The sequence below is a fragment of the Watersipora subatra genome, chromosome 4 (assembly GCF_963576615.1).
Source record: "Watersipora subatra chromosome 4, tzWatSuba1.1, whole genome shotgun sequence".
Taxonomy (NCBI): domain Eukaryota; kingdom Metazoa; phylum Bryozoa; class Gymnolaemata; order Cheilostomatida; family Watersiporidae; genus Watersipora; species Watersipora subatra.
In genome coordinates, this window is record NC_088711.1 from 8,254,277 (window position 1) to 8,268,897 (window position 14,621).

The following is a 14,621-nucleotide window of genomic DNA, read 5'->3' on the forward strand; positions in this document are numbered from 1 at the left end:
ATTGTAAAATGTTTCTGTTATAAGTAACACCCTGTCAAGAGGATCCTCATCTGAGATCAGATTAGCCAATGCTCCAGAAGACAAAAAAGAGTGATAACATTAGCTGAAGCAAAAGTAAAAGATCTCGAAACAATGCTGCCTTTTTGGACAGAAACAGACAAATCATACGTGAATTCGCTCCTAAAATAGACTAAGTTTACTATCACAAATTTGTGCTTATGTACCTTAATGTCGTAAGACTATCTGGTTGTTCATCTAGACTCTAGAGAAAGCAAATACAATATTTGTAAACTATTATATAAGAGAACTATTAAAAACTAATGTAATTTTATGCGCTGCATCCTCAGACAGATTGTTATGCTTCAATGATATACCAGTTGGCTGCTTTGTGCTCTAACTTCTAAACTAGTTTGTGAACAAACCAGTCAACTGGAATTATGAAAAATAGTTTTAGCCACAATGAATACTGATAGGATAAGAATATTTTACTTATTCATTTTCATCTTTGTCAGGATATTGTTTACTGGATTTTGAAATTTCTAACTAATATTAAAATGGAATTACAGAAGACCAAAACTTGTAATCCATTTTGTGAATTTAGCTTTGTGTCCCACATGACTGGTTTGAGAACTCAGCCAGCGAGCTACTCAAGATAGTTGACGCATTCACATTACTTTCTGATACTTGTTAAAGCCCTGTCCTCTAGGGTATAAATACGTACAAACTTTAGACGTATGGTTACATCGATTCTTGTGCACATTTCATACAAAAAAAACTACTGTAGCACCTTCTCTGGATCCTTCTACAAGCGTTAGCTAACTAGCAGTTTTCTGCATTGCACCAGCATTTTTTTCTTTTAAACCAGAAGAAAAATTGGACAGGACTAGACAACTTTCTTTAGCCTGCTAAAATTCCATTTCATTACGTATTAAATTAATCAAGTGTACAGCAACGTAATTAGCATTGATACGTTTTTGTCTCCTCTCGCTTTATTCGCTACATGTACCAGCTAAAGTCACGTTACTCCAAAGGTATACATGTACGTCCTGTATAGTAATTAAAATTTTTCTTTTCGGTAGCCATTAAATGGTCAGGTATGTGAGAGGCCGCTTTCGATAACTGCATCGCTCGGCCGTATTGAATTCTGGTTGAAAAAGGCTTCAACCAGACACGCTAAATTTTATAATGAAAGTGAAGACAGAAACTTATGAATGATAAAATTTCGTGATAATAAGTTGAAATTCATTAAAAAAGTTTAAAATACATACTAAAACTTAGTTTTAAGGGTGAGTTTGGCAAGCTAAACTTATTTGAAGTGAATTTAAAATTAATGTTATGCGTACCTTTTGAAGATAAGAACTTCTTACCGTACCATTTGCATTTGGTAAACAGGTTACAATTTTACAGTATTGCAGATTATAATCACTAGGTGCACTTAATACAATGCAGCTACTGTAGGTAACTAAAGTTAACATACTACAGTCAAACATGGATAACTCGCCCACGGATAGCTCGAACACATGTTAATTCGAACTGTTTCTTTGGTCCGTTCCCACGTAATGATAAATTGCTATAGTTAACTCGAACTCAACACTGTTAACTCGAACTGTTTTTTGCCCAACGACTACCGAAACGGTTGTTATCGCTTTAGAAAATCACTTTATTCCAAGCCATAGAGATAAACCACATCTTTTCGTAATTCATAAGCGTCGTTATTACCACTATCGGCAAAATATTTTTGTCAACGACTTTTCTAAAGGTTTGGTGAAATTTGATTTATACCAAACATCCGCTTAGCTATCGCCCTTCGGAAGCAAGGAAAGTGGTATTCGTTAAGAGCAACACTCCGAGGCAGTTCAATTAGAAGTTTTACGAGGTTTTACAGTACATTGTATATCACTCTATCACTCACGCTTTTTGATTGGATACTTATTGAATGTACATGTATTCTGTGTTTAGGTCAAACGATGAATAGTTTTCCGACGTTAATTCCGTGTTGGATCAACGTCGGAATATTGAATGTTTAAAACGTCTTAAAAATTGTTGTAATTAAACGTATACGTTGTCTTAGCTAAAAAAAACTATTCATCGTTTGACCTAAACACAGAATACGTGCGTACATTTAATAAGTATCCATTCAAAAAGCGTGAATGATATACAATGTACCGTAGAACCTCATAAAGTTTCTAATTGCACTGCCTCGGAGTGTTGCTCTTAAGGAATCCCAGGTAAAGTAAGGTAGTCTTTGCATAAACTTCAAGAAAAATCGGCAAAATTGATCGTGGGTAAAACGCTCAAAAGAAAAAGATGTCTTTTCTTTTGAGCATTTCAACAACGATCAAGTTTTGCCAATGTCAATCTAAAAAAACGTCCTGGCAATAACATCACCTCAAACAACAAACCAATCTCAAGTGATAAAAAAATCTCTATACTTTTTGATAAAAACGTTTTAAACTTTACATTAGAAGCATTTAACTTGAAACAAGCCATTTGTACTTTTGATTTATATTATAGTTTGTATATGTACATGTATTTACTAATAAATAAGTAAATACATGGACTTGTGACAGTGCTCTGATAACTTGAACGCTCTGATAATTCGAACACTTTCGCTCGGTCCCGTGTAGTTCGAGTTATCCATGTTTGACTGTATTTTGTTACTAATTTTCAACATGGTCATATTGAAAATAGTCAAGTATTGTCATATCTGTAGTACTACAGATATGACAATACTTTCCCAGTCTAACCTTATTTATTAATACGGTATTTATGAGAAGGTCTGTACACTATATTGTAAAGGGTTTGCAGAGACCTTTTCCTTAAAACAAAACAAAAATAACTAACAACTAATAAAATAAAATATTTGCTTATCTTAAAAAAAGGCTTTCTTCAAGTCAGCAGAGAATGATGCAGTAATGTGTTACTCAGAGTATTGAATCTCTAGTGAGACGAGTAGATATTCAGCTACAGAATAGTAACAACACAACTTCATCTCTGTCATTGATGTACGTAACTTCTCGTACACCGGTGCGCCAAAAAATTACTGATTGTTTCACAAGAAAATTACTCTCAATTAATGTAAAGTTATCTGCCCTGTAACTATACTCGCAATATGCAGAGAAGATTTTGTCGTTGTGACACTTTCCTTATAAGAACTGTTTAAATTAAAAAATTGCATATTCTGATGATTGGGATAAACAATGTTCTGGTACTCACTTTAATACTTTTTTAACAATTAAATTTGATAGACTTAAATTTTCTAAAATAGTAAAAAACTAATGGCACTATTTACATCCAAAAAATATTACACAAGATGACAATCCAATTAGTGTCATAAGATGTAGCTTCGAACTAATGAGGACAATGTGAACAAATATTAAACTGGCCAAGTTTCCAAGTAAAAAGTTTACAAAACAAGACAATCAGAAAACATCTCAACATCTGCACACAGAGAGTCCATTAATAGCACATTTGGACAATGTAAAAGTCAAAAGCAGCTAAGTTGTCAACAAGTAATTATTATGCTTACAACTTCATTATGTTTGGCAAAAAAGCTAAGATAAAACTGTGGGGTTTGTGGTGCTTTCCAACATCAAAGTGACAAACTACGTGTATAACACAATATTAAGCTGGTACAGAGCAACACTTTTTCTCTAGAAAATCCAAGGATGATAAACTATAAAACCTGTTTTTCCAGCAAACCTTATGCAACCGATGCAACAAGAGATGATCATAGGTAGAGTATGTAAGATTTCTTTACCAGTCGATGGTACCAAAATGCATGTTATCGTCAAGCACATATGTAATTATTAAGGAAGCCAGTCCGCAATCGTTATAGATTCACAAAGACAAGGATTTACATTTAACAATCTAGCACCGATCAGCTGTTTGCATTTCAGGTTAAAATTATGTGAATTTTATTATAATACAGTGTGAGTAATCAGAGCGTAAGTTATAAATGGCCTTGGATATAATACATATACGGTATATATACCGTATATATACTGTATATATACCGTATATATATATGTATAAATAAATTTGATAAGAAATTTATATATATATACATGTATATATAAATTTGGTAAGAAATGTATTAAAATTTGACTAAGCATAAAAATTACTATAAGTTTAATATTACACAAAAGGTGTGTAACACTCATCAGATAAAATGCTTAGTGAGGACTATACACAAGATTCTGCTTTAGTGGCCCTACATATGTGGCTACAGGTTTTTTGTTATCGGTGGTTGTTACGCTTGCCTGGTATACCACTGACTTTGCTAGGCAATTGTCTGGTAATGGGCAGGTGTTCTTATTTCTGCAATTGCAGCTAGGACATATGTAGGGCTGACCGAAAACAGATTCAAAACTAGATATAACCTTCACAAATCGACATTCAAGGACATATCTAAACGACACTCTACCGAGCTAAGCAGCTACATATGGGACCTCAAAGAAAGCAGCACCGACTACCACATAACCTGAAAAATTTTATCACACGCCAAGCCTTACTCTAAAAACAGAGGAAATTGCAAATTATGTCTTATGAAAAATATTTCATCATTCACAGACCTGAGAAAGCAACTCTAAACAAACGTAGTGAACTAGTATCTACGTGTAGACATTCTAAGAAACATCTTTTACGAAATAGCGTTACATAATACACTCCCATCCATCTAGCTTTTAATACCGGAGCTTTTATTTCAGTTTACCAGCTAATGCAGAATTTGGTGTATAGTCCTCACTAACCATTTTATCTGATGAGTGTTACACACCTTTGTGTAATATTAAACTTTTAGTAATTTTTATGCTTAGTCAAATTTTAATAAATTTCTTACCAACTTTATAGTAGCTCTACTTAAGTATCGAGCACTTTATGCTGACTTTTAGCTTATACTTTATTATATATATAAATGTATATGTATATATTTATGTATATATATATATTTATGTATATATATATATTTAAACATATTAAATATATATAAATATATATTTAATATTAAGCACTCTCTTCTAGGGAACTGCAACCTTCTTCTTCATCAGTATATATATATTTATGTATATATATATATCACTGATTGGTTAAAATTTTGAAAAACCTCCAATTCTGTTGATCACAATGTCCTTTTTAAAATCCTTTCTTTTGAAAGAAAAATGCAGAAAGAATTAAATTATTTTGTATTTTTGGTGAAGATGCCATAGAGGAGCAATTGACACAGGTCGCAATATACTGCGAAGTGAACAATAAACTGAATGGTTTGTCCAAGCTCTGGCCGTAGAATACCCAAACAACAAATATAAACATCTGTGACTGGTGCAGTACCATAGAGACACAAATGACCCGTAGTTATCACTGTAAAGGTATCAATCCACAAACGACATGATATTAGCTAGTACGAACTTTGGAATTACCACTCAAGACAGCGACTGATGTCATCAATAATAAACAATGCGTAAGAGTATCAGAAAACACAACATCCTACAGATTATAACTATGACTATTGAGAACTGAGAATGGCATGTTTTAAATGTTTTACTGGTACCCTCCTGTCTACCAACTTTCCTAATCATAAATTGATCAAAAAAAAATCCTGGCAGCTTCACCAAAACACAACAAAACACTCTGAATTGTCAATTTCAGAACTCTAATGAAATGTTGGAATGAGTAAAGCTATGGTGCTAAAGGGCTAGTGACAACATGGCCATACATGATGACTATATATCTGTTGGAATGCACGCATTCAGAGAACCAGCTGAACTCGTTTTGTAAATATCAAAGGTAAACAATGTTTTTACAGACTATTTCCCAAATTAGGGCTGACAATCAAAGAAAGGATTGTTGACGAGAGTAACTCATTCTCATCCAGATACTGTTAATCCTTGTTTGTCAAAAGCTAGTGAGATGCCATATCCTAGCCGTCAAGACCTGGTTTAATTATAGCAGCTACCGATGTAGAATTTGTTGAAAATATAACTAATAGAAAATTAAAAAAAGACCATAAACACATCCAAGTTTAAATATATGTATGTCTATGAGCAATCATCTGCTTTTAAAACCTATTATAACCATAGGAGCAAACTCGGATTAGCAATGATAACGGCTAATCCTCTTGCTGACATCTTGCATGCAGTTTGTAATTGCGAAGCTAGAGTGAAGCACTCATATTCAGACTCACCGTGTTCGTCTCTGCCTACTTCTTGACCTGCCCATGGAGCTGATTACACTGTAACACCTGTGATGATCTTTGTTCACCATCACTATCATCTGTGGAGTTCCTTAAATGACCAACAATATTAGATACAGCCTAACCTCAGTATGTGAGCATCACAGATTCCGAACGAATTGGAGTTCAAACAAAAGTCCCAAACATATTTGTTTCAGAAGGTGAACAAACATTTGGAACTTGAACAGCTCCAAAATAAGTCAAGAAAACTCAGTGGTGCTCGGTTGCCAACTGGCACTCTTTCATTATCTTTGGTATTTAACATTTGTATGCAAACGTATTAGTTAAGGTGTATGAAATACCTTCCATTTTTTGTCTTTCAACGAGAGTGACAGTGTATTTTTTCGAATAAACATCTTTTTATTTACAAAAAAAGTTTGGAAGCGAGGCTGAGTCCCCAGGGCTGATACTCCCCGTAAAAGGCCCATTAGGCTCGGCCCAAAATCACATTTTAGAGGGGGGTTTTAGACCATGGGGCACTGTCAGTGAATTTGCTACTTTAGGGGGGTTTCCACAACTAAGCCAGTAAAAAGGGCCCATGCTCATTAAGGTTTTATTCAGCCAAAGTGATACCAGAAATTGCACTGAAAATCCAGTCTTCATTTTAATGCAGATTGCTACTGCTTGCCTGCTGACGTGAAAGGAAGGTAAAAGAGACAGTCGACACTGCATTATCTTAGCAACCCTTTAGCAATATACTCAGAATGAATGATATACCTATTTATTTCATTGATATTTTTTTTCTTTGTAAACTAAAATGATATTCTGATGATTGATGTTTGAAGTAAGTTTTATTAACCCTTTTGCAGGCATACCGACATTTTGCCGTTTTGCGATACTGACGTTAGTGGGCAGAGCGACTATTATGTCGCCCCACGAATGGTTTTTATAAATAGATTTATGGTTAGCTAATTGCCTTTTTTTGTTTAATTTTTTTGTACCAATAGTAAACTAAAATATATTGGTCTCTGTTAACAACAAAAAATAATCCGTTTGCAGAAGAAAAACGATCGTTTTTGCAATACTGTACTAAACAAACAAAAAATCCGAAATAAAAACATATTTAAATGAAATTGGGAATTTCGTTAATAGCTTGTTTCTGCTTTATTAATGCATGAATCATATTAGATGTTTAGCAGGGCGTGGAACCTGGGTGCCCTCTAGGGAACTCCCAGTGTTTAGGGGGTGTATTTTAAATTGACCAACCAGGAGATTGGGGGTACAATATCCAAATTCAAATTGACCAAGCAGGTGATTGGGGGTACAATATCCTAGTCTGGGCCTATCCAGTTGGGTGTTTCTTTCAGAGTATTAGCCCTGGGGCTGAGTCTAAATTGCTACAGTTATGGCTATATGTATTAATGGAGCATTAATGAGAAATTCAGGGTACTTCAGACACTTTAGATATCTGTTCTTTGAATACAAAGGTTATGGTATGGAGGTGTTAAATAGTATCAAATGCTTCGAAAAATTGTTTTTTAATTTTGGGACGAATTCAATTTACTTACATAATATGTAATGGTGCCAAACAGATTTTAGCCAAATAGTGCCCACTATTTTTATATGTTTAATGGAGAGACCACAACATTACCAAACAACAATAACTTCCATCTGCAGTATCTCTAAAATGGATTGTTGTATTATACGCCATTTGAAAGAGAACAAAATTCCTACAATATTGTGCCAATAATTTTATAATTTAAGATAATATACAGTATCCCTTTTAAAGCTCATATCAAAGCACAAGTTTTACCTAAGTTTGCATATACATGTAGCTCAAATTCTGATAGCTTTTGTATCTGCAGCCAATTTGTGTTGTGTTTCTAGATGAAATATGTTTTGATGTCTGCGTAAAAGCCTGAGGTGCTGCTGCCAAACAGTCAATAGATATAACAACAGTGGCTATTGGCACAGACAGCAATAATTACCAAGATCAAGTATAATATTTCAAGCTTTCTTCAGTTCACCACAATTGAGAATTCGTACTAAAATGATGGTTTAGTTCTCAAATTCTTAAAAATCGTACTGCCATCAAGATTAAAAAACATTGTCGTTATCTTTTATTATCATGTGCTGCTATAATGATTCCTTCTTATTACTGTGTATATGCTTATATCGTTTATCTTAGACACACCCAATTGTTTGCATCAAAATTTGGTTGCAGTTGGTTGGAATGGAAACACAACAACTTCTATAAGTTAGCATAAACAAAAATCCCAACTACTAGCAACTGTCTGGTTGGTTTAAAAAAAATCATTGGGTAAGCCATGCTTTTTGTTATGAGCTCAAAGCAAATTTAATGGGTAATAATGCCCATAGAAAGCATAATTTTCTATCGGTGAATGACAGACAAATAACTATGTCAAAATGCTTAAAAACATGCTGTTGTATCTTAACGTGTATAACTAGTAAATTAATCCGAAGTGAATATATTAATCGTTAGAGAATACACCAATATGTTAAATCACAACATATTTGTGACATATTTGTTATGTGCAATCTAGCCATTCATCAGACTGAAATGTAGACCTTTTATTTAGCCGAGTGAGGATCTGCGTCTTAGGAACCCTTCGAGCCCTCTAGGAGCAAAAGCATAAGAGAAAGACGTAAATGAGTGATATAAACTAAATATTTTCTATTCATAGGATTTACATGTGTATGGTCAGACCCGTCTGATTCGGATGTGCATATCACATATAGTTAGCAGCTAATACATTGTTTCATATGAAGCTGCAACTTAAACACTGTATATTAGTTGTTATAATTACTCAAAGATGGAGTTGACTGTGTGTTTACCACAGTCCGAAGATGAATACCAGTTAGCGCATGTTTCCTGACATTTTCACTCCACATTAACCTTTACCCATGGATTATGTATCAAGTTTGAATATTTTCCTACTGTTATACTTATATACCAGCTAACTACTTTGCTTGTTCGTAGGTGATTTACTGGATAAACTCCATGTTTAAATGCTCCATGTCTAAATATTTGTTACAATGCTTTTTGAGCTTTAGAGGGACAAATACCTCCTTTGGCTGCTTTGTTCCTGTTGTTAAATACTGAATGTTTATTTTGTCATGCTTGCATGCAAATTTGGTACAAATATTTTATTTTTTCGCAAGAGTTTGATGTTATTGATAAGAGTTGGGTAAAATGCAAATACATGCAGAAAAAAATATCTTAAATAATATGGAAAAAATCTTGGATTTATTCATAGGGTGGCAATCGATTAATATATTGGGGTTGACAGCAGACTAATCTGTATATATGCGAATCTTATCCGAAGATTCTTTTCTATAACCATCAGTAAAGACACCCATTTTAGATGATTAATAGGCTCAATAATGCCATGCTAAACTAAACCTTGCAAAGGAACTCAAAAATTATCTCTCAGTGTACGGCAAACCACTGTACTTTGCCCACGTGGCTTGGCACTCTCCTCGACCTTGAGTTGATGTACAAATTTGGTTAAAACCTTTCGGTTGTAATCTGAGACTTCAAGTACCATTCAAAGTTTAAACTTGTACTACACTCAACATTTAGTTTCAACAAAGCGATAGCTTTATTAACGATATTTAGCAGTCTTACAAGATTTACCCTAAACGTCAACAAATACATTGAAATAACTTGCTACTGGAATCACCCATCAGAACAATCAGTCAATATTTGAGGCTTAGCAACCAGTAGAGTAGAGTGATGGGGTATAAAATGATTGAAAGGTTAAATTGACAAATTAGCGCCAGCATTAATCTGAAAACGAGTTGTGAGAGCAATCCCTCGAAGATCGAGTATGTTTGCACAGCTTACTGCAAGTGGAAGCTGTGCGTATAATTTCAAGTGCATTGTTGTACAAACAATGGATCTGTGATCTTGGTTGGACATGTCTTAGTCCAGTAGTAAGGGAACCTTGACGACCGGAGACATGCTCAGTCCAGAGAGCAACTTAAGGTTGGATGTCATTCCTGCCACCACCAGTGGCTTTTTCTGGGAATTGACCACAACTCGTTATTTGCAGGTCATGCATTCTAAACCACTGCCAAAAATACACTAAGTACACTGGATTCACAAGGCTTATTTACCTCACACAGCATTAGAATCAGTTATTATTTTATGGACCCTACAAATTACTGTCATTTTATGGACCCTACAAATTACTGTCAAGGCATGCACTCTACAAGAATTCTGCTCCATCACTTTGCATTCCACCTTACTATAATATATTTTTGACCTAGTAAAATGCGCTATTCCATTACAAAAATGACAGCACATAAAACTAGCATGACATTAAGTCTCAGAATACTTCATGTCCTACTTTAGGATCCAAAACATTATTAACTAATGTAGAAAAACCTGTCTCTCTATGATGAGACCATCTTTCTTTGTTTACAGCACCATGACTTACCACACCAACAGAGCTACCCTGTGTTATATCAGATTGCTGTTTGAACACTTCCAAACCACAAACTGCATCCAGTGTCCTATAACATCACACGCTTAAACTGTTTTTTTAACTTCCTTGCTTTATGGTTGTACACCTTTTCCACAATCTGGCCTTTAATCATACCCTCACAGGCTACACCATAGCGCGTGTAGTTGCACTTCACTATTAGAATCCTCAATTTTACTACAAAATCATAAGCTAATGCATTACTCAACTGAGCTCACACTTGAATGCTCAGCCTCTTCACAGCTTATAACAATAGTGAGTCTTGACGCCTCCTTAGTAGCTTAACACTGTCATTCTTAACATTCAAGTTGAGCAATGTCCTCTGACCTTCATTTTTCAAACAAACTATAAAATATGCTTTACGCACAGCAGCATCCAACTGAATGAAACCAACTAATAGTTTGAAGTTGTCATACATTTCAATCAAAGACTTTATAAGGCATTTTTAGTTCTACAGAACCTTTAAAAATGGTGGTGACGAATGCGCAAACACCTGCATCATACGTCCAGCCTGAGCTGTAGTTAGGGTACTGTTATAAGTTTTTAGCAAATTAGTTACTATAAAACCTCTAATTGAATGCCACCCCTATTTGAACGCCACCTCTATTTGACCACCACTACGAAAGAAGGGTTGAGAAATAGAGCGCCTCCCTTTATTTGAGCGCAACCTCCATTTGACCACCAATTTAACTATCGTTGATCTTTATGAACCAATAATATTAAGTGATCAGTAGAAAAGTATACACAAAATCATAGTAATGATGAATCGTTTACATTAATAACAATTAATTTTCTTGTTGTCCAACTCCAAAGCTTTTCGCTTTTTATTTGTTAAAACGTAAAAAGCAACACCATAGAAATAATTAATATCCGTCTCAGGCTAATAGTAGTTCCTTGTTAACGCGGTCTTTTTACTTTGAAGTAGCCTACATATATAAAAAAAGGTTTAAACTTACGATGGTTGATGAACTTTGAAAGCAACGCCATAGAAATAATTACTGTCTCAGGCTAATAGTAGTTCCTTGTTTAACGCGGTCCTAATACTTCAAAGAATATGTATATAAAAACGGTTTGCGAGTTTTGGGCCAAAGGTTACATTTAGCGAGCAAACTTTTACGCGTTGCGTTTGTGCTAAATGCAGCGCATAAAAGTTTTGCTCTGCTAAAAAAATTCGTACACTAATATCGACTAGTTCAGTAGTGCAGAACAGTCGAGGCCAGAAGATATTGTGGAAGGCATTGGACAATTAGGAAATGTCCGTTCTGTCGAAAGCAACAATCAGAACACAGCTCTCCGAGCAAACGATGGAAATGTTTTTGTTTTAAAAACGTTAATTTTTGTTTCAGCATGTAATACAAGCATGGTTTGTTCATGTCACTCGTTCATGAACATACATATACATGTATTTGTATGATTTGAGGGATTATCCTTATATAATTTATATAAATATGCAGATTTATAGCATGTTATTTAATAGCATCCTTTTGGCTATCTAAACACAGCTTACAATGGATTGATGCTCATAACTCCTCTTCTATTGCACATAAAAAGCTAGTTTGGGCTGCAAACTGTAGCAAACATATCAATGATTACAATGAGCTTTTATGCAACATTGTCAAATATAAAATAAAAATGTTTTTAAATTTAGAATGAAATAAAAATTGAAAATTCCAACAAATTACAAAGAAGGACACAGGCTATAACATCAAGGCAGGTCAATTGCAAGCTATGGATATTAACTGGTGGAAGTATTTCTCGGTTTCTCAATGCTTATCTATTAAGAGATCTTTGACAAGTTGGAGGTAAGTTAGCAGATTTATTGCATTTTAAAGGTTTAGTATCGCTCCACCAAAAAAAGAATGCATAATATAGGCGACATTCGCTTCGCTCGTGATAAGGCTAAATTTACCTTCCAAAAGTTCTGACGAGCCATTTAAAAAATACACCGTCAGCCTCTATTTAAACGCCATCTCCAATTGACCGCTTCTATAGGGGAAGGGTTGAAAAATAGAGTGACATGGCGCTCAATTAGAGGTTTTACAGTATCCAGGTCACCAGCTGTAAATATTGACTTACATAAGTTTTGAAGGAATTAAATGTATTCTGAACAAATTCCAGAGTTAGCCTGATTGCCAAAAGCCAAAAAAGTTTTTTAAAAACAAACCCATCTGATCTCCATTTCTCTGATTACTTAATATATTAAACAATTATATGCATGAACAGATCTACGGAAAATAAATTAAAATACTACAATCAGCATAGGATAGAATAGTCCATAGAATAATCAGCATAGAATAGTCCATTGCTATTGCAAAACTGTCCAACAAATCACACTCTATTACATCGGAAATTCAAGATTGCTCTTTTACATGATTTAATAACCGCAACACACTTACTCATATTTATATTATAAAACTGCTCAATGTTGTTCGGGATATCTGTGTATGCATATGGTGCTTTAGCGGCTTTCTCTAGAATCAAAGCATGAATCTTTAAAGTGTTAAAATTAGTGTTTTAGTTGAGATTGTTATTTGAAAGATGTAGATATTCAGCACCTTCACCAGAAACATTATGTGTAAAAACGGGAAAATAATATTACGCATAATTATTTTGTGTGCACACATACATCAACGGTGAATTTGCTTTGTCATCTTGTTCTATTTTTGATTATGTTCAGTCTGTGAGAGCTTTTGCTTAGGTTATAAGAACTAATTTGGTCAATACTGGCAGAGACTCCAGTGAAGGTGTTCAGCTACAAGCAATACCAATATCTATCCGGAAAAGATAATCTTTTATTTCTATAAGTTCAACACATTAAATAAAAACCCAGCGAAATTCTAAAACAATAATAATAATGACAAAAGATTAAAAATAGCCAATGAAAGTTCCACACTTATGATAACAGTTGTCCATGTTCTTTTACTCAGTCTCGCGTGTCGACGGGTCTTGACAGTCCAAAGAGAGCCAAGGCAGTCTAAAGACAAGGGGTCTCCGTAGTGGATAGAGTAATAGCCTCAACAGAAGAAAGAGAAGCAGTAATTGGAGCTGTTGTATTGTTGATTTTCTGTTAGCGTGTGAGATGTTTAAGTGCTAATTTTCTGTTCTTTATTTTGTACAGGTTTAATATTTGAGTGAAACTTTCATGAGTATCATCATGGAAATCTACTGATTGAAAATGCTTCACTCTTGATATTTTGTCGGGTCTAGTAGAGTTTGGTAGAGCTGTGTACGTGTCACTACCTCTATTGTTTGCTGGTAGGACGTATCGCATACATATATTTCTTATGGCTTGGGCTTAACTTTCCTAAACAACAACATTACAGCTCATGAAGCTCGTTTTACAATTTTTAATTTACCAATATCGCTACGGATATTACCAACTTCGGACCTGCATTTTTATGGTTGAGACAGCATGCACCAGTACATAAAACATTGCTTTTTTATGATGCTTTACATGTAAACATTTTTATAATGGTATTAACGCCAGCATCGCTACATCAGACAAACTCGGATGTGAACAGAGTGGCGATGAATGCCGAAGTAATGTTCGTTTAAGCCATTTTCAAACTTATTGCCAACTGCTTAACATTTTGGAGCCACTGAAACCTAATAGATATCTGAAAACTGTGTTGAAACCAATTAAAACTGACCATAATTAAATTGTAAGTAAACCATGCTGCTAAAACGACTCGAGGATTCATCCATGCATTGGTCGCATGTTAGAGCACATCTTGGAGACCGATTGAATAAACCGCCAACTGTGGGTTATTAGCGAATTGTATTTCTACAGTGCTTTTATTGGCAAGTACATGTACGTACTGTGTATCTTTACACCGACTGTCGCGAGTGCACGAGTACCGTGTTGTAGTCATGTTAGTATTCGTAAAGTTAACGCCGCGTAAAATATCCAAGTGTTATAGTACAATTACATCTTCATTGTCACA

The 14,621-nt window shown here is 34.6% G+C and overlaps 1 protein-coding gene across 2 annotated transcripts in view; it reads right to left on the reverse strand.

Annotated features, from left to right (window-relative positions):
- LOC137393071 (S-phase kinase-associated protein 2-like) overlaps nt 1-14,441 on the reverse strand; it is a 30,050-nt gene extending 15,609 nt beyond the window's left edge. For both annotated transcript variants that reach the window (XM_068079468.1, XM_068079467.1), the window contains exons 1-2: nt 14,328-14,441; nt 6,182-6,281 (exon numbers count right to left, since the gene is read on the reverse strand). In XM_068079468.1, coding sequence (XP_067935569.1) covers nt 6,182-6,281; nt 14,328-14,382 — 155 coding nt within the window. In that variant the 5' untranslated portion in view covers nt 14,383-14,441. The remainder of the gene's footprint in view (nt 1-6,181; nt 6,282-14,327) is intronic.
- Between the last annotated feature and the right edge of the window lie 180 nt (nt 14,442-14,621).